General features: G+C 42.7%; 1 protein-coding gene across 1 annotated transcript in view; it reads left to right on the top strand.

Moving 5' to 3' along the window:
- Positions 1–1,509: 1,509 nt before the first annotated feature.
- The window catches only part of LOC119628523 (uncharacterized), a 36,583-nt gene continuing 13,249 nt past the window's right edge, over positions 1,510–24,843 (top strand). The window contains exons 1-2 of the mRNA XM_038011031.1: positions 1,510–3,430; positions 3,658–5,172. Of these exons, the coding sequence (XP_037866959.1) occupies positions 1,510–3,430; positions 3,658–5,172 (3,436 nt within the window). The remainder of the gene's footprint in view (positions 3,431–3,657; positions 5,173–24,843) is intronic.

A 24,843-nucleotide genomic window follows, 5' to 3' on the forward strand; every position in this document is an offset into this window, starting at 1 on the left:
TCGTCACATCAGGTGATCCGAGTACCGTGTGCAAAGCCAGTTAAACCACGCCCCCTGCAACATGTCGCCGGCGCATCTTATTTGTCGAAGTGGTAAAGACACAAGATGGCCACGCTTTGATCTATTGTTCTTCAGGCGGAGGACATGTTGAAAGGGGCGGCAACTCCTGCGCAAATTATTATTGACTATATAATTTTAATTTTTACTATAAATACGATTGTGCCGTAATTGTTATACAGACCATCTGGAATACTTCAGTATTATCCCATTTCTTAATACTTTATAAGAAGTTTAAAAAGACTAATAATTTCTTAAGGGGCTTGGCGATGGCTATGTCACTCATTTTAGGTTGAGATTATACATTTAAAGTACAGGGAACAACGGGGTGCCGTCGTGTGAAGGATAAAAAAATACACACTATAGCTGGTTTTGTTTAGTGAGGACCCGTTTCGACTTATAGGATCCATTGAACACTCCGAGCAAACTGATGATGCGTGAGCTTGAGCGTGAACGTGAGCGTTATTTACATATTTTCCATATTTAAAAAGCGTTATTCTTAAAAAAAATCTCAAAATGTATTTATTATTCTTTAATTCATGTTAAAATCCTCCCACAGCTTAAAACTTTACAAGAGAAACCATCAGTAGTTCCCAAGTCTCGAAGGCATCTTATAAAAATACGACTCTGAACAAACAAAGGTATTGCAATGTTTCCCGGAGAAAATACGACTTAGGTACTTAAGGAGCCCGGTCGTGGACGAGCTTGCAGCGCGCACTCTGCGTGCTGTGGGTCTCGTCTGCGGGGGAGTTGCTGGACTTCGACCGGGCGCGTCCGTAGGTGGCGGATCACGGGCCTCTGGGCAATAGTCACAGGGGCATCGCTCCTTCTCTCTCGTTGTGTTACGGCGGGAGAGATTGAGCGACGCGGACCAAAACCAGCATCGGGGGTTACACGCTCTCCTCCCCCTTCACTTGCTGAAGGGTGGTTCTCCTGGAGATGCGAGGGCCTCCACTTTTTCCCTCTTTTCCTTGTTGTTTTATTGTTTTGTTCACACTGTCCTTTGGTTATTTTTATTTATTTATTAATTTAATTTAAGTTTCAATCTGTCTCTTTCTCTTCTTTTGTTTCCGTTCATTGTTTTATTTTACACGCTTTTCTATTCTTCTTCTCCTGTGGTTTTATTTTGATTTTATTTGGTTTTATTTTTATCTTCTTTCCTTTTATACCCAATTCTAAGCTCTGACACCCGGCGAGAGAATGAATGGCTGGTGGGCGACCAGTCGCTAGGGTGTCCCAGGGAACCGAACCCTGGGTTAAAAAATATATAAAAAAGAAATAAATGTAATGGCTAGTTTTAAAAAGATACTACCCCAGGAGGGTACCTCCCGCTCCGCGGGGGGAGAATCCCTCCGTGCGGCCGACTCGTCGGACGCACGCTGCCCCACGTACTCTGGGGGGGGCAAAAACTGCCTAGACGTCAGGTCCGGGAAGGACGGAGTTCAGAGGAAGATGTCCGAGAAGGACCTTGAAGTAAGCTCCTTTAGAGCCAATGTCGTGTCAGACGATGACATGGCCACAGTCGGTTCGGCCCAATCGTCGACCCGCTCGTCGCCGACACGACGACAGCGGAAAAGGGTCCTTAATATAAGCTCAGACGGGTTGAGCAGCAGCTCCGGTTCGGAGACTCAGGGCCCGTCAGTTGCGAAGCCCAGAGCCGTGACGCCATCAAAGCGTGGAAGGGGACGCCCTCCGACCACGAGGCAGTGCGTTGGCATGGCTGCTGCCAGGAAGGCGTGCCTTAGGGCCCAAAGAGAGGAGAGGGAGTTCACAGAGAGCGCGCGCACCACGCGCCAGAAGAAGAGAGCGGCTGAGGGATCTGTCCCTAAGCCTGATGCCGAGCGTAGGCTCCATCAGAGTGCTGAGGTGGCTCTGACGGTGGCCGCCAAATCTAGTAGCCCGAAGGGCACGTATGTGCGTGCATTGAAGGAGTTGGCGGCCACCGTCAAGGAGGCCACGGAGGACCTTGTGGGCCGCACCGCAACTGAAGAGGCTGAAAGACTGCGTGCGATCAACGCCAAGCAGGAGCAGGAGATCCTACAGCTTCGCAAGGAGCTTGATGAAATTAGGAGGGAGCTGGCTACGGTCTCGCAGGTGCTAGGAAATGCACCAGCCGCAGCCCCGGCCCCAAACACCGAAGAAGAAGAGGAGGAGTTGCGCCTCCAGCGCATTATGCGAGCTGTCGGCACGATGCTCGACGCTCGCTTTGCGGGGCTGGAGGGACGGCTTCTACCGGAGCCGCGAATGCGACCACCGCTAGCGGCGGACAGGCGGAAGAGCCGCGAAAAATCACCGGACCCTCCTATGGTCGTAGACGCTACACTGAATTCGGCACCATTATTGAAACCAGTGCCACCTACAACATCGGCGAAAAAGAGGATACGAGGCCCCAGAAGAAAAGCCACTGCGCAAGTGGCTCCACCTGGAACACCCACCCTCCTCCCGGCTCCAGCTTCCTTGATCGAGAGCTGGTCAACGGTCACCCGTAGGGGCACTCGGCCGAGGGAGGGAGCAGTGAGGACGGCTCCAGTGGTAGCACCCGCTGAAGCGGGAAAGAAAAACCCGTCCTCTGCAAAGAGGAAAGAGAAGAAGCTGCGTCCTCCGCGCTCTCAAGCAGTTGTGCTCAAGCTGCAGCCGGAGGCTGTAGAAAGAGGACTCACATACCGCAGCGTACTCGCCGAAGCGAGAGCCAAGGTGGACCCCGGGGCACTCGGAATCCCCAACCAGCGCATCCGGTCTGCAGTGACTGGGGCCAAGGTGTTGGTAGTGGAAGGTGCTGATCAGAGCGCCAAGGCTGATCTCCTGGCCCAAAAGCTTCGTGAGGTTCTGTCCGCGGAGGGGGTCATCGTGACCCGGCCAGTGACGACTGCAGCCATCCGCATCAGCGGGCTGGATGACTCCTTGACGCCGGAGGAAGTAGCCGCTGAGCTCGCCCGGATTGGCGAATGCACTCTTGAAGCGGTGAAGATCGGAGAGATCAAGTCTGGCCCAAGTGGGATGGGTCAGGTGTTGGTTCGGTTGCCCGTCGCTGCCGCGACGAAGGTCCTCGCCGTACCGAAATTGAGGGTCGGTTGGAGCGTGCTCCGCGCTCATCTGCTAGAGGCTAAGAAGCTACAGTGCTTCCGATGCCATGAGCTAGGTCACGTGAGCGCTCGATGTCCGTCGTCGGTCGACCGCAGCCGTGATTGTTACCGGTGCGGCCAGACCGGCCACGTAGCGTCCGGCTGCTCTCTGGCGCCACACTGTGCTGTATGTGCCTCTGCCGGCAGACCGGCGGATCACGTCTCCGGGAGCAAGGCTTGTGCCAAGTCCCCGAGACCGAGACCTAGAAGAGGAGCTTCCGCTGCGCTTGAGAATGCGCGGAGGCAGCCCGGTACGGCTATGGAGACATCGAATGACGCCCTGTTATGACAGGTGTCCTTCGATTCCTGCAGGGGAATCTCAATCACTCTGCCAGAGCTCAGGACCTTTTGTTCCAGAGCATGGCAGAGGGGTTGACCCATCTTGCGGTGGTCGCCGAGCCGTATCGGGTTCCTTCGAGCCCCGATTGGGCAGCCGATTTGGAGGGCCGAGTGGCTATCATCCGACGTTGTTGTGTAGGTGCTCCGCCCAGGTTCGACGTTGTCGAGAGAGGTTGCGGCTTTGTTGCTGTCCTCTGGGCCGAGGTATTCATATTGGGAGTGTACTTCTCCCCAAACAGGACGCTCGCCGAGTTTGAGGTTTTTCTCAACGAGCTCAGCCGCGTCGTTGGGAGGTCGCACTCCCAACGGATACTCGTTCTCGGGGACCTCAACGCCAAGTCATTGGCTTGGGGATCCTCGAGGACGTGCCCCAGAGGTAGGGCGGTGGAGGAGTGGCTGGTCGGAAGCGGTCTTCTCGTCCTCAATCGTGGCGCAGAACTCACGTGCGTGCGACGTTTGGGCGGGTCCGTGGTTGACGTTACATTTGCCACGCCCGACGTGGCGAATCGCGTACGCGGTTGGGCCGTGATGGTCGGCGAGGAGACGCTCTCCGACCACCGCTACATTCGTTTCGGTGTCGCAGTGCCTCTGGCGGAGTCTATCCAGGGCTCTTCCTTGCTCTGCGGTGGCGGCGCGGGGGGTCCTCGTTGGGCCCAGAAGCGCCTCAACGTCGAGAGGTTGTGTGAGGCGGCTGTAGTCCAGGCATGGCGTCTTGACTCGCTTGGTGAGCCAGCAGACGTGTGCGAGGGGGTGGAGCATCTGCGCGAGGCGATGTCGCGGGTGTGCGACGCCGCTATGCCTCGCATTAGAGCTCTCGCTCCTAAACGCAGAGTCCACTGGTGGACTGAGGAGATCGCTAGCCAGCGCCGGTTGTGCGACGTCAGTCGTCGCGCATACCAACGGTATCGACGTCGAAGAACGCACCGGGACCCCGATGAGGAGGACCGACTGTACGAGGTGTACAGGATGGCCATAAGGGCCCTGCGCGTGGCTATCGGGGAGGTGAAGGAGGCTGCTTGGAACGACCTACTAGCTTCGCTCGACTGTGATCCGTGGGGGCGGCCCTACAGGCTGGCGCGCAATGTGCTCCGCCCTTGGGCCCCCCCCGCAACCAGCACCCTGCCGCCGGAGACATTGCAGCGGGTAGTCGGGGGTCTGTTTCCGGATTTTACCGGGACGGCCTTCGTCCCCCCTGTGATGACGACGATGCGGGTTGCTGATGGCGGGGAGCCTGCGGACGTTTCGCAGGCGGAGTTTGAATCGGCTGTGCAGAGGATGCGGGCGAAGCGCACGGCTCCCGGTCCCGATGGGATCTCGTCCCGAGCATGGGCGCTCGCCTTGACGGGCGATGGTTTGGGGCCTGCCCTCCGAAGGCTGTTCAGCCGGTGCCTCCGTGAGGGCAGGTTCCCAGAGCCATGGAGGACTGGTCGGCTCGTCCTTATTCCTAAGGAGGGTCGGCCACGTGACGAACCGAACGGGTACCGCCCAATCGTCGTGCTGGACGAGGCCGGTAAGCTCTTCGAGCGCGTCATCGCTAATCGCCTTGTCCAGCACCTGGAAAACGTTGGGCCTGATTTGGCTCCTAACCAATACGGTTTCCGGAGGGGTCGCTCGACCGTGAACGCGGTCTTGCGTGTCCGCCATCTCTCCGATTGTGCGTGCTCCGAGGGGGGCGTGTTGTTGGCTGTGTCGATTGACATCGCCAACGCCTTCAACACGATCCCCTGGAGCACGATCGTGGAATCACTTCGGTTTCACCGCATCCCCAATAGTCTCCGCACCCTGATAGAGGACTACCTCTCAGGGCGGAGCGTGATTTTCCCCGAGAGAAGAGGATGGGGACGAAAAACGGTGTCGTGCGGGGTCCCACAGGGGTCGGTATTGGGACCACTCCTGTGGGACATCGGTTTCGACTGGGTCCTCCGCGGTGCTGGCCTGCGTGGCGTCGACGTGGTGTGCTATGCCGACGACACGATGGTGACGGCTCGCGGAGCTGACTACAGGACCGCAGCGATCCTTGCAACGGCGGCGGTCTCCACCGTCGTTAGCCGCATTCGGAGACTAGGTCTTGAGGTGGCCCTCCACAAGTCTGAGGCCGTATGCTTTCACCCGGTTCGGAGAGGACCCCCTCCGGGCGCGACGCTCATAGTCGGTGGAGTATCGATCGCTGTCCAGCCGAAGCTCAAATATTTGGGCATCGTGCTGGACAGTCGATGGCGCTTCGACCACCATTTTGGTGAGTTGATTCCGAGGCTACTGGGCATGGCAGGTGCGTTAGTCCGTCTTCTGCCCAACGTTGGTGGTTGCAGCGTCGGTGTCCGACGCCTGTACCTGGGGGTCGTGCGCAGTATGGCCTTGTATGGCGCTCCCGTGTGGTCGCCCACACTCTCCACACGCAATGCGGCGCTGCTACTCCGAGCTCAGCGGGCGCTCGCGGTGAGGGTCATCAGGGGGTACCGTACGATCTCCCGAGAGGTCGCCTGCGCCCTCGCTGGTTCCCTTCCTTGGGATCTCGAGGCTGAGGTATTGGCTACGGTATACCGGCGCAGGACACAGTCCCTGGGTCGGGGACGGACACCCGGCCTGTCGGCTGTCAGTCGGTGGAGGCGTGCTGCGCGTCATCTGGCGTACGCTAAATGGAGGGAGCGGTTGCTGGAGGAACTTCATCAAACCTCAGCCACCCGCCGGCGCACTCTCGAGGCCATGGTGCCCGTGCTGGAGACATGGTCAGATCGGCGACACGGCGTGCTCTCCTTCCGCCTTACGCAGGTCCTCTCGGGGCATGGCTGCTTCGGGAGGTACCTGTGGAGGGTTTGCAGGAGAGAGCCACATCCGGGTTGTCACCAGTGCGGGCATCCGGATGATGACGCTCAGCACGCACTCGAAGCGTGCCCGCGTTGGGAGCACCCGCGGCGAGATCTCATCGCGGTGCTGGGGAGGGACCTCTCCTTGCGGGCTGTCATTGCCCGCATGCTAGAGGACGAGAGTTCGTGGGAGGCCATGGCCAGATTTTGCGACCTGGTCATGGCGTTCCGCGAGGCTGAGGAGCGCGAAAGGGAGTGGAATCCCTCTTCGGCTCCTCAGCGAAGAAGGCGGGGTGGGCGACGCGGGCACGATGCTCCCGTTAATCTCCCGTAGGGACTGTTGGGTACTGGGTGCGGGGGCGCCCGGTGCTCTGCTGTCGGTTCCGTGGTGAGGCGGCGCAAGGTGGCTCCTATGCGCCACTCACGGTGTCTCCTGAGACGACGTCCTGCGGGATCTTCCCGGGGATTGGATCCCGTCCTATTGTCAGGATGGGTACCGGCGACGGCGAGCCTGCGGCGCGCATTGTGCGGTACCGTAGGTTTCGTGGAGTCGGAGTGGTGGAGCTCGATGGGGTTTAGTCGGTAGTCGGTTTTGCGGGGCGGGTCCTGCGTGGTAGACGCCGCGCAGCGCCTCGCGCGCCTTTCTCAAGGCGTAGTCTCCCGGTAGGAATTGGAAGAAGAGGAGGACTTTGGTCTTCCTCTTCTCCCTCTTCTTCTCTGGAGGCGCCGGAGTCCGACATAACCCGGTCTATTACCCCTCTCGACCGGGTATCCGTAAATGGATTCCCCAGCGTTAAAAAAAAAAAAAAAAGGTACTTAAGGAGTGGACGCAATGTCTATACTGTTATAACCTTGCGTAAAAGGGGTGTTATGAAGAAGCATTTTTAACTGCCTTATTTCGTAGATACGGCTATTTTAATGGATTTTATAGGTAGCGCTTTATAGATATAGTTCACATCGTGGACGAAGCGACATGAAAGTAAGTTTTTATATAGAACATTAAAGTATTGGAGAATATTGAGCAAAGTGGCTCTTTTTACTCTTGTTAATTCAATAAAACCTCTATTATTAGTTTAGTGTTGGTTCAGTGGGGATTTATTACTGAAATACTAGTTTATAGAAATTCATTCATGTCATGAAAATAAGCTGCTCATGCGGCTCCCGTAAAGTTTTGTTAACGTTTGTAGAATTAGCCGTAAAATTCTCCTAATTCTATAGAGATGAAAGTTGAGTAAATATAACCGATAACAATGGTCAACTGAGATACAGTGGAAACGTGTAATAATGTGGATTTGCTTGTATTAAGATAGTTCTTCTGTTCACAATAACATAAATACACAAGGAGGTGATAGACAATATTTTAATCCACGACGCACGAATAGGAAGAAGATATATCTAAGCAAGATATATCTAAGCAAAAAAAGAAAAAGAAAAAATATGACCGTAAGTCTCGGTCATGGTGTTAATTAAATTAGGGTACTATGATGTTGGGTATTAAGCGTGAGTATTATTATAAATTTAGTGAAGCAACCAATGCATGATTGCTTGAAAGCTATTACTATTGTATTATACAATAAGTTTTTTCATCTTCATTAATGTCATTTCAATAGCCAAGGTGTTTTGATTAAATTTTATTTCTTCTTGAAAGCGATCTCAGAATAGTTAGTCGAGTAAATTTAGAATTTTAAAAAAGTATGGTAAAAGGATGTGTATTTTTTTCCTAAATAAAATTTACTATCTATTTTAAAAGTAGATGAATAAGGTTTTACTTCGCAAGATTTTTTGTTAAATAAAAGGAAAACCTTAATAGATGGAGTCTATCGATAGACGAAGGTATAGATAGATATAGTCGAATTATTGTTGCTAGCTGCGTATCACACAGCGAATGCGCGGATAGAATCAAATTAATTGTATAGATGTTCTGAAATGCTGTATCGTAATGTATCGATTGTGAGCAACTTCCTTTAGTCTACTAATACCGACGTCCAGTGTACTTTAATGTACAAATAAGCTCTGTTCCGATGTGACCGCAATAGTCCGTTGATGCAACTTAACCGCAGGAAATGCAATAAAGAATATAGGGACCGTTCTTTGTAGTTTTTTGTCGGCATTAAACACAATATGATTTAAATTTCTAATAATTGTCTTCATGTGGTTTTGTTTTTTCTTGAGATTCAGGACCGACGTTATTCTTTGGATAATTTACTGAAATAACAATTATACATTTTATATATTTACATTTTATATATTATCCTAAACATATAATTACTTCTAACACAATCTGGCCTGATTATGATCAAGATATCTGACTTTATGCCACCAACATTGAGATTTATATTTTGGGTCTTATTAGTAATAATATTTCGAAATATCTAGAATAAATGTTTTCCATTAAAATTAAATCTGTGTGAAAGATTCGATTAGTCTCAAGACCATAATAATATGTTTTTTAGTGGATAGAGGACATGGATCAGACACATGTTAAGAATAGACTCTACATATTAATGTATAATTATTAGCTGAAATAAATACACAGGCACACTCTACAGTAAACTGTCCAATAAAATAGGCCTAGAGGTGATAGGTGAGGACAATGGTTGAAAAGTCATATTAGCCATTCATAATGAAACCCGGCGTGTTCTACGCAGTGTTTTTTGATATTGACGTAAAAATTAAATATATACAAATTTATTGAAACTGTTTACTTACCACCTCGTACGTTTATGATGCTGCGAGTAATATTCTACCTGAAATATTAAAAGACATAATGCCGAATTCCTACTCCTTCCAACTTAACCATATAGCTATGCATACATGAACGTTTATTTTTACAGCATAATATTATTTATTGTACGAAAACATGTAAAAAAAAATCACTGCTAATTTAATAAACCAGATTTTCTAATACAAAATCAGACAATACCAATTAAAAAATAACTCGCTCGTAATAATTTTCCGGCAGCGTTCACATAGAAGTTTTTTCGACGCCCCGAAGCGAATTGTGGCAATAAAAAGGCCACTTAACGTAGTAATTTTCTATGCAACGCCGATTGTTATCCGCTGTTAACTCCGTACGGGACACACGAGGCTGTACTCTGAACATATATTGAGGGTTTTCTACGACATACAACATTTTCATAGTTTAAAAAAATCTGCATAGTAAATGGACTATAAGTAAATGGACGTTGGTATGTTAGTGTAATGATTTATGAAGTCGTCGTGGCCTAAAGAATCAGAATTCGGTGTTCGAATCCCGCAGGCGGGTACCAATTTTTCTAATGAAATACGTACTTAACAAATATTCACGATTGACCTCCACGGTGAAGGAATAACATCGTATAATAAAAACCAAACCCGCAAAATTATGATTTGCGTAATTACTGGTAGTAGGACCTCTTGTGAGTCCGCACGGGTAGGTACCACCACCCTGCGTATTTCTGCCGTGAAGCAGTAACGCGTTTCGGTTTGAAGGGTGGGGTAGCCGTTGTAACTATACTGAGACCTTAGAACTTAAATCTCAAGGTGGGTGGCGCATTTACGTAGTAGATGTCGATGGGCTCCAGTAACCACTTAATACCAGGGGAGCTTTGAGCTCGTCCATCCATATAAGCAATAAAAAAAGAAGAAGGTTTTTGCTGCTATATTATTACATTTCACTAACAAACTATCCTGTCGATAGACATTATATAACACAAGCTATCCATTTGAGCTGTTTATTTTTTTATTCGTTTTATCATTTTTTTCAAAGCAAAAAGCAACAAGAATTTGTCGGCTTACTACCCAGGGGGGTATTAATACAGCTAAAACGTTCCTGAGTACGTCTCTGTGAATCAACAGCTCGAAGGTATTAAACCGATAAATATTCATTATGAACTTGCTTAATTTCGCATAACACTATTTTACTATTCCACTAATTTTAACTTCACGAGTACAGTGTAACGGAAAAACGGATTACGTTTCAGAGATTTGTTTTTGTAATGTTTGCACAAAGAGAAATTAGTACTAGAAATTTAAGATGGAGCTGAGCTAGCGTATTGGTGAATACAAAAAAAAACCTGAGATTTTATCATCGTTACGTAAAGGTTGACTCTCATTGAATCTAGTGCCATCTCAATCACATTCAGACCAAAAGGTCGTATGTCCGCGGCTCTTATAAAATATAGTTGGTTCCATTGTATTGTAGAGAAATAGGATCATTTATATATTAATAAGTGAAGCAAAAACTTTGTACCTCTTTTTACGAAAATTGCGCGAACGGAGGAGTATGAAATTTACCATACTTATAGAGCACATAGAGAAGGAATGCACAATACTAAAATTTTTGTTAAATAATGCATAAAAAATACATTAAACCAATAAAGAAAACATTACACACACTATCATGTATTTGATACACACACGCATACTATATTATATTTTGTTTATTGTTAGTCTGTGGTCAAGTTCAGAATAGATTAATATTTGTTTCTAATATTATTTGACTTTAATGTAGCCTTTGCGAAATCTGTGTTTATAGAAGTAAAGTTTTTGACAATAGAACCATATTAATGTTCAAACTTATAATTTAAATTAATAATTATAGTCGAATTTCGACTACCGGGCGATCACTAGTTTTTATTATTACTTAACATATCTGAACCAAAAATTGTAGTTTAACAGAAAAGTACTCGTAATATTTTGTGAAAATAAATCCGACAGTATGTTTTTGAGATGAAAAATAAATATTTATATTAATTTCATGTAAACAAGGAAAGAAAAAGATAGTATCTTTATCACGTAAATTCAAGTTATATCGTAATATAGTATTAGTAAAATTTCAAACGTGGCAAGCTAAAATGTAATAGACAACATAGTATATTTTATAGCTACCGCCAGTTCACGTTCATACAATCCGCCAACCTCAAGTATTTGTTTGCGATCTAAAAGGAAATTGAAAACCGTATCACAGTCGCTCTTCTTCTTTTTTTGTTTATAGGGTCCTATGAATGGTTGTTTCGTTTTTTGATGTAATATTTTGAATTAAACAAATTATAAATTAGAGTACAAAATTAATTATAAAAGTTTGTATATTGAATGATTTTTCTATGAACTTTGCAGGATTTTTCTGACAATTTATTGTATGTATCGTTGATTACCAAGGATTAGATATAACTAGTAGAGATTGCCATTTCAAGGTTAAAGTATGCTGTTGGAAAAGATGATCGCTGAACCCAAAACATTCTCAAGTGGCGATCAGTTGCCGGAAAGCACATTGTGGATAGGGTTCCCTCAAGGTAGACCGATTGCCGGGTATCACAGGACGAGCCATTGTTGCAAATATTTGATGGGATCTATAACCAACATGTCTGCGGTGCTACTGTAACCTAGATATTTCTAATGAACTTACTTCTCATCAGGTCCATAATATTCTCTCTTTGGCATAAAGAACCAAAAAAACATGATCAGGTCTCATTTAACTAATTATACTTCTCTATAATAACCATCAGTAATTAAACATTTCAAAGAAACCAAAACAAATAAGGTAAGTTAAAAAAAAAGCTTTATTTACAAGAGCAAGTTTCAGTACAATGGCCCAAGTCAGGGTTATTGAAAGTTCGTGATAGTTGGGGGAATCTTTTGGTAGTTCGATACGTGGCTTCTGATCAACTTTCAGATCGTGCGAGAAACTTCTTTATGACCTCTATTAGCTGATAGTTCATTTAAAATAAGTACAATGTGAATTTTGTTTTATCGATTTTTTTGCATTATGGACCTGAATGCTTATAAATAAATAATGATAGGTGAAAACGCCAAAAAAACAACCACTGCTTGACTTAAGGTGTTAAATGGTGTATATATATACTTCATTTTTAGATTTGTAAACACAATAGGGGTACCTTCAGATCCAAATTTTACTTTCATTGGAACAAGTATATACTGCAAGTCTTTCAATCCTTCGACGAGATACTTCGCTTCCAAAGCATTTCATTCGGAATATGATTTATAAGCGAATTAATTACTTTGAATTTTTCTCTCGATTCCTTCGATTAAGAGTAAGTTTTCTGTTGGATGGAAAATACCAACTTTTGTGATAAATTTTATATTATGTTAGATGGGCTTACCGCCCACATGTTGTTAACGTAAATGCTGAAACACGCAAGAATCATGAGGTTAAAGTTTTTACGACATTAAATTCCAACGAACCTACGTTTAAAACTGAAACGCAAGAATGATTTACGTTAGAAATAAGCTACAGGGCGACACTAGTAAGTGCGGGCTCTCAAAAAAAGAAGTTATTAATTCATCGTAATAGTCATGTACGAATACTTATGTCATGTTTTCTTAGAAAACTTAATACCTGCTCCAAGATACAAACAATGGCATAGTCTCATTTCAGTCATAGAACCATTTCCGATATACCCTTATCAGGGATCTATCAAGAATTAATAAAATCAGTGTGCTTAGTGAGAGTTTTTTAACGTTCTCGATAGCGTAAAAGTTAGCTCATATTTGTATGGAATCGTTTGCCTACGTTTGCTGCTTGGGCGCTGCTCCAACTGCATACAAAATTGGACTAACTTTTATACTATAGAGAACGTTAAAAAACTTGTACTAAGCACACTGAGCACAGTGCATGTGAGGCAAACACACGCACACTACACAGAACGAAAAGTAATCGATTCCTGACTAATTGAAACTTGTCAGTCAGATGTTCCGGACGCTAGATGACTGTCTTTGTGTCGGCCGACGGACAGATACGTCAGACGAATGTACACGTCCATCGCAACGTGTCAGCGCTGTCTGTGCTCGATAATAGTTCGCATTCAATTTCCGTTGGCGGTACATTTGAGCACGGGCCTCGATAACTACGTATTATTGAAGACTAGCGACCCGTCCTCGCTTCGCTTCAGAAACTGTAATTTATTATTAATTTCTCCACTATTTAATGGATATTATTATACATATAAACATTCCTCTTCAATCATTCTATCTATTAAAAAAAACCGCATCAAAATCCGTTGGGTAGTTCTAAAGATTTAAGCATACATAGGGACAGATATAGGGACAGAGAAAGCGACTTTGTTTTATACTATGTAATGATGAACATTCATAACTAATTTAATATTTTCAAGCCGCGAATGACTTCAATGTCTTCATCAGAAATTTTATTCATTTTATTTATTTATTTCACGGTCGGTATCTTCACATAGGCTCATCTTGACAATCCTAACGAACTGGGTAAGTCGTCCGTGAATACGAAGAGTGTAATTAGTATGCGAAACGATGGAAAGAAAGATTTTCTTTATTTATTTGTAACGCGCTAAAACTTAATGTAAATTATATATAAAATACTATCTTAATATTCTTTACTTTTGAAGTGGAAATCATATCTACATTGCTTCTCTATGTTGTGGTCATAAAGATATTTGAATGTTGTAATTATTAAGAAACAAAAGTTTTTACAGTCCCGTAGTACATAAGAAGGCTAAATAAAATGCAAACTCAACAGTCATAAGTTCTGCTCATTGATATTCTAAAAGCGAGTTGCGAGTGAAACAAATTTTTAAAATTGAATCTAAGATCACGAGCCAGATTGTGGTACACACTCGGCGAAAACAATACTTTAAAATAATTGTGTACAGTAAATTCTGGTTCTAAAAACGATAAGACTAAAACGCCAGTAAGTTTTTGGATATTTTTGTATAGAGTATGAGAGTATAGTTCAGTGATCTTATAATATTAATTTTAAGTTGATCACTAAACTTAATTAGTAACTAAACAAATTCTGATTAAATCAATTTTGAATAAACTGTATGTGAATAAATTTTGATCAATTGAATACCTTTAAAACATTTGGAGAAGTAACTTCAAAGTAAAAAAAAGGTGATGTGTGGATTCTATGACAGAAAGACAATACGATCAGAGTTCTCCTTTAAATAGGCATGCAATGAAAAATAAATGAAAGCAATGTCCATCTGTAGAAGCAGAGCTAACAAATATACCTTGTCACTTTAAAAAAAAGTAGTAGTAGTACATTCCGTAATAAATAAATGTACTAATAATTAGATGTACTTCATTACACAGTATCAAAGTGGTAATTTTCAATTCTCCGTAAAGCACCAATCCGTACATGTAACAAAGCCATTTTACCGAGATAAGGCCGAACAGAGGGCACTTATCTCCTGTAATGGACGCTTTACGTACGCAGTCACGATTTTCAATAATTAGAATGTATTATCTGAATTGACATAAATGTTCAATTCGTATGAAAGGCTTTGTTTTTGTCGTTACTACGTTCTGATTTTGACAGAAAGCATGAAATTGATACGAACAGTACTTACTAATCTATTTTTCCTTTTTTTTTATTGCTTAGATGGGTGGACGAGCTCACAGCCCACCTGGTGTTAAGTGGTTACTGGAGCCCATAGACATCCACAACGTAAATACGCCACCCACCTTGAGATATAAGTTCTAAGGTCTCAAGTATAGTTACAACGGCTGCCCCACCCTTCAAACCGAAACGCATTACTGCTTCACGGCAGAAATAGGCAGGGTGGTAGTACCCACCCGCGCGGACTCACAAGAGGTCCTACCACCAGTAATGATAGTAATCTGATTTAGTTTATATAAATAATAAGATAAGCAATGACATCCCAAAAGGTAGACTAACAACCTCTTGAAGGTCGTGGGAATCCGCTGGATACAGGCAGTGCAGGACCAGTCGTTGTGGCGAGGCTTGGGAGAGGACGCTCAGCAGTGGTAGTCGGTGGGATGAAAAAAGAAGCAATGCCATCGTAAATCTTTCTTTCTGGTCGTTCCCTCAATGCTGAGGATCGTGACTGTATATCAATCTTCTTCACTCGGTCCGGTTCTGCGCCATATGTACCGCTCCCTGTATCTGGCCTCCAGTCACCTCCTTGAGTTGGTCCAAACATCTAGCTGGCGCTTTTCCTCAAGCGCGCTTCCCCTCCATTTGTCCGAGAATGATGAGTTTTTCCAGGCTGTGCAATGGGGATCGCATTATATTATATATATTATTCGCAAATATAGAAACATAAAATACTTAGCAGCAGAATTAGAAAGGTTATAAAATAAGATTCCATATGATATTGAATGTTGTTTTGAATCTTATATAGGTATACATATATCCACTAAAATTTAATATTACCAAGTTGAAATCTGACGCCGAACATCAAGTTCAATCTACTCCTGATTGGAAGTTGAATAGTTCTTTTTTTTTTTTTTTTTTTTTTTTATTGCCCTTGTAGGCAGACGAGCATACGGCCCACCTGATGGTGAGTGGTTACCGTCGCCCATGGACTTCAGCAATGCCAGGGGCAGAGCCAAGCCGCTGCCTACCGTTTAATACTCTCCACAAGCCTCGTTTGAAGAAGGACATGTCATAGCGCTCGGGAAACACCGTGGAGGGGAGCTCATTCCATAGCCGGATGGTACGTGGCAAAAAAGACCTCTGGAAACGCACTGTGGATGACCGCAGTGGCTCCAGGTAGTATGGATGAACTCTACTCCGGTGGCGGGCGGTGCGATGGTAAAAACGAGATGCCGGTATCATCTCGAACAATTCCTCAGAGCACTCCCCATGGAACATACGGTACAAAATGCAGAGGGAACCGAAGTCCCTCCGCAGACCCAGAGGCTCCAAACGATCCGTGAGAATGGGATTATCGACAATCCGAACGGCCCTCCTCTGTATGGAGTCAAATGGAAGAAGCTGGTATTTGGGAGCCCCGGCCCAGAGATGGGAGCAGTACTCCACGCGAGGCCGGACTTGTGCTTTATAAAGCAAAAGCCTTTGTCCAGGCGTGAAGTACCGCTTCGCTCTGTTGAGGACTCCCAGCATTTTGGACGCCAACTTGGCTTTGCCTTCCAGATGACTCCGAAACTGGACATCGCTCGAAATCTCGACCCCAAGTATCCCAATACTCTCGGAAGGTTGCAGGGATACTCCTTGGAATTGCGGCGCCATGACAAAGGGGTCCTTCTTCGCAGTGAACGCGCAAACTTGTGTCTTTATCGGGTTGAATTGAACCAAGTTCAATTCACCCCATTCGGAGACTCGCCTCAGAGAGTTCTCCACTTCAGACACAAGTTTAGATCGTCTCTCTTGCACCGCGCTCCGAGAGAGACTCTGATGGCCGATATATCGCGCATCCCCCGTGCTGTCATCCGCATAGCAATGCATGCCATCAATAGACAGCATGTCATTGATATACAGGATGAAAAGCGTGGGGGAGAGCACCGAACCTTGTGGAACGCCAGCGTTAATGGTCATGGTATCAGAGCAGTCACCGTCTACAACGACCATGATGCTCCGCCCATCCAAAAAGCTAGCGATCCACTTGCAGAGACCCTCGGGGATTCCGTAAGATGGTAGCTTCGACAGAAGTGCCCTATGCCAGACCCTGTCGAAGGCCTTCGCGATATCAAGGCTCACAGCAAGAGCCTCGCCCTTGCTCTCCAAGGCTTCAGCCCACCTGTGAGTAAGGTATACGAGAAGATCGCCAGCTGAGCGACCGTGACGGAAACCGTACTGTCGGTCACTGATCAGCTGGCGATCTTCAAGATACTTCAGGAGTTGTATATTTATTATTCGCTCCATCACCTTGGAAAGCAAGGAAGTTATCGCGATAGGCCTATAGCTCGATGGGTCCGACCGGTCACCCTTCTTGGGGATAGGGTGGACGTGGGCGGTCTTCCATGAAGACGGAACCCTGTTAGCGCAATAAGAGAGGCGATACAGACGCGTTAGCGCAGGCGTCAGCTCAGGGGCGCACGTTTTCAGAACCACTGCGGGGATGCCGTCTCTGCCAATTACGTACCAAGGAGTCAAAAGAGAAAGAAAAGTGTACCGGGAGGAAATTGTCTAAGAAACTCCTCCCACGACAGTGTGGTATTGATTGGAGTTCCTTCATCTTAGGCACCATCCTACCTCGTGGTGGAGAAGAGACAATTTCAACTGTAATGCTGCTAATTACTACCGAATTAATTATGGCATTGAAATAGTAAGATAAATTTATGAATTAAATATTCGATTCATTTTGTAAAGAAATAAAAAAAAAGAATCGAGTCGAGGGATTAAAAAAAAAACAGTTTAACGTTATTGGCAAAAAAATTTTGAAAGTTACAAGTATTAGATACGTCAAGCAATTTAAATCAAACCAACCTCCAATTCGAATAGACGCACATTCGGCGCGTTTGTACTTTCGAAGCACGCCCAACATGCTCTGCTGGTTGAATATCAATTTGTGAGCAATGTAACATAATGCTGATGTTGCCACATGCCTATGTTTGTTGTATAAGGAGCTATAATCTACGGGCATTCATATACGCCATCTTCAGTGTCATGCACGCCGGAGACAGTCCGGTACGGCACCTTCCATCGGCGATAAGCATGTAGCCAATTTAAAATTTTCATAGTTTTATCTTCTTCAGTTTTCGCAAGTCGTTCCACTAACTATTAGCACAATCTTCGAATGTCGTTCATCGAAAACTGTAAAGTATTCGGAATGTTGGATTTAACGGGAAAGATTAAGCCGTAAAAGTAGTTTTAATTATATAGGTTTTAATATTATAATTTTTAATCTGAATACTGAAGTTTCACTGTACAAAACAATTTATTTTACATTTATATATACGTAGGTGAACAAGCACACGACGAAACGAAAAGAAAAGAAAAACAACGTGCCCATTATTTTCTAAACGTAGTTCGAATTATATTAATTAATAAAAAATGTTCAAGAATTTTAAAATAAAGGGTGACCGAATAGAAAACGACTCCTAGTGCTTAAGGAAAATTATAAATCTTAAATATCTCGTGGAAAACAAAACTGCACTTGATACTCTCTCCGCGATCGTTGATTTCAATTAATCGGTTACATTATAAAATTAAATCAAACTTAGAAAAATTATTGAAGATTTTATTTAACATATTTAGGTTATTAAATTATTATAGACACTTGTTTCCGAAATGGCGTTGTATAAGTTTTAAATCTAAGTGTATACTTAATAAGCGCTAATACCAGTCTTAAACTAGACGCATTTAATTAGGAATCGCTTTGGAGAATTATCTTTGTCGTTCCTTGCAATTGTTAAATTGTACAAAGTAGAACTTAATACGACAAGAATCCTACCGAAGAAATTCTTAGACTTGCACAAGTTATGTAGTCTTCTGCTAAACGTTAATAAGGATTACGCGAGAATTATGTATTTGAATCTTATTCAAAGCTATCAGAAGGTTCACTTTTAAATTATTTTGGATTTCAAAATGTGTGTTGATGAATTTATTTTATATTACTATAGTAGATTGGCAGATGAGTTTCCTGATCTTACTGTACTGAAGCACATAGATCTTACACTGAATACAACTGCGTCACTTGCAATATGAGGTGGAAACCTAAATTGTATTGCGATGACGGCTATTCTACCTTAAACAACGAACGCATGAATCTCTTACAATAATCCTCATAATTCGAATCAATATAGTCTTTTTTTATTGCTTAGATGGGTGGACGAGCTCACAGCCCACCTAGTGTTAAGTGGTTACTGGAGTCCATAGACATCCACAACGTAAATGCGCCACCCACCTTGAGATATAAGTTCTAAGATCTCAGTATACTTACAACGGCTGCCCCGCCCTTCAAACCGAAACGCATTACTGCTTCACGGCAGAAACAAGCAGGGCGGTGGTACCCACCCGCTCGGACTCACAAGAGGTCCTACCACCAGTAAAAATTGTATTGCAATGACGGCTATTCTACATTTCACAACGAACGCATGAATCTCTTACAATAATCCTCATAATTCGAATCACAATATAGTCACAGCATAGTCGTATAAATCGATACGAAAACACTTAGCCTTTCTTATTAGGGCATTGGCTTCGTATTCTTAGGGAAATCGCGACGAATTACCTTTTTAACTTCAGCACACGAAACAAACTTAACGAAGTCAAATTGTGTGGGGCTCACGTTTCGAAAAAAAAAAAAAAAGAACCAAAGCGCGAAGTTTTTGTTAAAATGATAAAAATCTCGTTCCTTCCACGAGTTTGTGTACCCGTGTCGTATTCGACTCGTTTCGTAAAATTCAATTTTGGGAATTTGTTTCCTCCCGTCGAATGGTGTGCAGAATACTGATTCGATTCTACAGACACTAAGATCTCAACTATCCAAGCTTTATATTATGAACAAAGATGAACAACATAATATATTTTCTTCATTGTACTTGACGTTTGAAGACACAAATCATCGCTGAAATATTTTACAGGCGTATGTAAGCGTGCTTGTCGGGTTTCGCTGAGTTTACAATTCGTTTCAATCCCAGATAAACGAGTTCATTGGTTTATTTCATACCATAGAGCACGAAACGGCGGGATAAATTGGGTGTTGTCAATTACATTACACGAAGCATCGCTGATATGAAATCGAAGCTTTCTACGTTTATTAACCCAAGTGCAAAAATGTAAATTTTGTTTAATATTTTTGTTCTAACTAAACATTATATCACTATTAATTGTTCATTATTGACCATAATATATAATAATAATATAATAGTCATAGGTCCACTATAAAGCATTTTTTTTTTTATAAATTAGCAGTGCTTTTGTCTTCATTTATTTTTAATTTTACTCGAGTACCAGATTTGAGCGAACCGAGTAAAAGTATTTATGTCAATACTTTTTAGATTTTTAGTATAACTAATGTGCACGATAGTACCTGAATCAGCGGAACGCTCCGATAAAGATATAAAACAAAAACATACATTGGAACAAGACAATGAAACGAGCCATTGAACTCAGAGGAAAACGGGAAATGACCGTTATTTAGTGGGAGGACACTCGGTAAGATGTATGTTATTACGAATTGTGGCAATCGTACACGATTTAAAGTAAAAGCTGGATAACTTACAACACAACTTGTATTTAAGCCCCTTGTTCCTTAAAGGTTAGACTTTTTGTATTTCGGTTCCATTATCTCATGTCTGATTATTTTGCTAGCTATGAATAAAGGCGGTGTGTGAATACGAGTGGTTGTTTTGTCTCTGTCATGTTTGACCTTTCTATCGAATGATTGTAAATTTGACTGTTTAATAGATCATATCTTTTGTCATGTTCTATCTCTACTATGAAAATATTATTATGAGGAGTTTTTCATTTGGTTTTTCCTCTATAACTTAACCAAACAGTTTTTAATACATAATTACAGTATTTTTTTGCTAGACTAGAGAATATAGTCCAGAAATCGATGAAAAACACAATTATTAAAACATTTAAGCAATAAAAAGCTAAAATAAATGTACATTTCATTATTTTGGTGCTATATGGTTGTAGACGACGACCTAAAGTAATGAAATCAAGAGATATTCCCCCATCCACTTTGAGACATGAGGTGGAATGAATATGAATCGTGACATTGTATATACTGCTTTGTGTGTTGTGTAATGTATGCAAGTGTACGTTACCTTATTTATAATCAAGTCAATTTAATAACATATTCCACAATTTGTGATGTGTTTTGTTTTTGCTGATGACAGCGTAACCAAGCTGACGTTCTAACCAAAGTAATTACCGTATTACCGTGGCTAGACAGTAATATCACAGTAATTTGCAACTCATTATCACACATGTACCGTTATATCATTATCCAGGTCAACGAAGGGGCATGTTGATACAAGACAAACAAAGTAATGAGATGAAATATATAGGTTTATTTAATATGATATTAACATAAATAATAAATAAATCAATATTATTAGGATGAATACTCGTAGTAGGGTATCTTGTGAGCCCGCACCACTATATTATAAATCGAAACCTAATATATTACCTAATATATTGTACTTGTAAATAGAAACCGTTTATACTTTCAAGTATCACGTTATACTAGATATGCCTGTACCACTATCCAGCTTATTTACATCGTGAAGTTGTAATCTATTCCGGCTTGAAAGGTTGCACAGACGTTATGGTATTAAGATTTGGACCTCATGTCTCGAGGTGGGTGCTGGCGATTATTTAAGATGATGCCATCATCTCATTTTTGCCGTACTACTTAGAATCACTATACTCATCCTTAGTGCGTTTCCAGAGATCTTTTTAGTCACGTACCATCCGGCTTTGGAATGGGCTCCCTCCTACGGTGTTTCCCGAAGTCTTTTTCTTCATTTTCTGCTTCAAACGAGGCTTGTGCAGAGTATTTAACGTTAAGAAGTGCCTTGGCTCTACCCCTGGCATTGCTGATGTCTATGCAAGACGGTAACCACTCGCCATCAGGTCGCTAAACCGCCTACAGGGGCTATAAAAAAACAACAGGTAGTCTGTAAGCTCGTTCATCTGTGAATGCTATACATTAATTAAGGTAACAATCTGATTAGGTGGTTTTAACTGAAGTTGTAAGAGTATTTGATTATTCTTGATTGCTGCATCTCAACGATATTAAAGACTAAAAAAATGCTAACAATGCTAGAATGCACGATCTGCGTATTTCTCATCACAGGACAATGACGTTTGCTGATGACGACACTCACTTACTGAATTACCATTCCTGGGTATTTCCTACTCCTTAGTCACACCTAGCTTATGAGTGGCTTCATAGTAATTTGCAACAAATTATCGCGTATTGTGTCGCATTATTACAGAATTATCCATAGCTTTGCTGCTAATGAATGGCCACTACAAGCCATCTGAGACCTCGCCGCTGCCTAAATTAATGGACTATGGTAATCTCACGGATCAGCACGTAAATTCTGATATAGTGTTGTATTGTTACATTCCTCTACTGACAAAGAAAATATGCTGTGTTTACATTTTTATTTTATTTTTTTTATTGCTTAGATGGATGGACGAGCTCACAGCCCACCTGGTGTTAAGTGGTTACTGGAGCACATAGACATCTACAACGTAACCACCCATCTCGAGATATAAGTTCTAAGGTCTCAGTATAGTTACAACGGCTGCCCCACCCTTCGAACCGAAACGCATTACTGCTTCACCGCCGAAATAGGCGGGGTGGTGGTACCTACCCGTGCGGTCTCCCAAGAGGTCCTACCACCATTGAAATTACATTAAGACCGTGTTTTACATACAAGTAAAACACGGTCTTAATGTAAATAACGTAATTATGGAAGTAAAACTTTTATTTATTTATAGCTTAGATGAATGGACGAGCTCACAAATCACCTGGTGTTAAATAGTCACGGGGGCTCATAAATATTAGCAAAGTAAATGCCGCCACCACCAGTTAATAAGCAAATTATAATTTTGGCGGGTTCGATTTTTATTACACGATGCTTAATCGTGGAAGTTATTTATGAATAATTGTTAAGTACGTTTTTAATTAGAAAAAAATCGTTACCGGCCGGCGCGATTCGTGATTCAGGCGTTTTATCCGTTATACCGCGACGACTTCTAAAACTTACAAGGATTTTTTACATTTAAAAAAGAGTTTCCGTAGCAAAAAATCTCAATTTTTTTTTAAATATCTAAAATCCCAAATCGTTCATCTACCTAAGCACCTACCTGAGAACTAAATGAAAATCTACTTAGTAGTTTCAAATTTATGTGCGACAAACAAACATATAGATAGACAGAAAATATTTAAAAAATCGTTAGCTTTTTTTTAGAGAAGAGAAAAAAAATACACTTTTTTTTTTACCATTCTGCACTATGTATCAACACACTGTATTCTTTTTTTATTATACTAATAATCACGATCAAAACAAATAACAGATTAATAACAGTTTAATATATACAACGAATAAATAATATTTATTCGCAGAATATATATAAACAACCCTCAATAGCATTGTTACAATGACACTTCATATTATTATATTTTGTTGGTAGTTCTCAAGACTATTTCAAGTGCACTTCGCTTGGGGAATTCTTATAGTTTTACAACGCAATAACGCAACCTCTTCAAACACGCAGCAGTGCTGCTAGTGCCTCTCTAACTTTTACAAAGCTACTTTACGGACCCTAATATATTAATAAAATATATAGCCCGCCAACAAGTGTATTAAATGTAATTCTACTTTTTTTTAGGTATGGACGGCTTACGGCCGCCTTGTGTTTGATGATTACCAGCGCCCATGGCCATCATAGCTCTATTTATTAGTATAATGGCTGTATAATCCTTCAAATCGGAAAGCATTACCGTTTTGCGCCAGAAATAGGCAATGTACCTATCTGTACGGTCTCAAAAGAGCCTCTATCACGACTAATTACTACTTTTTTATGATTTTGATTTTGTTTACATTATATTGTTCCTTCATCGTATAAGACAGTCATGAGAATGTACTAAGTACGTATTTCATTTGAAAAATTGATACTCGCGTACAGGATTTGAATACTGGCATAGCCACATCGCTCCATACGAGTAAGCCAGGCGTATTTTCCTTTCAACCTCTACGACTTCAGATTATTTTTGATGGGAATCTAAGATATTCTAAAAATGTTCACGAAGTTCGTAGATTTTTTTTATTTATTTTTTATTGCTTATATGGGTGGACGAGCCCACCTAGTGTTAAGTGGTTACTGGAGCCCATAGACATCTACAACGTAAATGCGCCACCCACCTCAGTATAGTTACAACGGCTACCCCACCCTTCAAACCGAAACGCATTACTACTTCACGGCAGAAATAGGCAGGGTGGTGGTACCTACCCGCGCGGACTCACAAGAGGTCCTACCACCAGTTTTTATAGGTCTGTTATATGACTCATTGCGACATGAAACTAGATAGTCGGCAATAAACAGAACTTGTAAATATTGATTAATTCATCCTCAAAATAAGACTTAGAGGTGTACATGAAAATAAACACAGAAATAAGATGAATATTATGCAAAGGGGTAACCTGTGAAAGCATACCGGTATATAGCCCACATGATGGCGAGTGGTAAACATCGCCGATGGACATCATCAATGCCAGGAGTACAGCTAAGCTGTTATCTACCGCTCAGAACTCTTTCGCTCAATGAACACCATAAAAAGAAGTACAATACAGATCCGTTGGTAGCATATCGAAAACAGTAGTAGCAGCATACCCGTGTCTTCTCAATAATAGCCGAACAGACTATTACAATACATATACTCTTGTCTGTATGTTCTATAAAAGTTTCGCTACATTGTTTTTGATACATCACGTTTTCCGATACAAAAATCATGAAATGAACAACAGGCGCTCTGAAATATGAACAAAACTTTTGTACATAAAACTTATGCACGGTCGTCTCACTAAAGTTTCCCTTTAAAAGTTCCAGAACTATTACACCTTACTGGACGTCAATGGACGTTTCAGTGCTAAAGACTCCGTGCAGTCTCACTTGCATCCTCAGAGCGGTTGGGGACGGAGTTATTACCGCTTCTTTTGTTAACTGTGCTCTGTTATCTACGTTTCGGAAGTTTGACGGCACTTTAAAGATACTAGTTTTTCTGCTACACATAGTTTACAGCATTCATTTACTGCCAATGATACTACTCAAAGTCTATGCTCATACTGATGTCATTGGGAACAATAATGAATAC

Source organism: Bombyx mori, chromosome 5 (genome assembly GCF_030269925.1).
Source record: "Bombyx mori chromosome 5, ASM3026992v2".
NCBI lineage: Eukaryota > Metazoa > Arthropoda > Insecta > Lepidoptera > Bombycidae > Bombyx > Bombyx mori.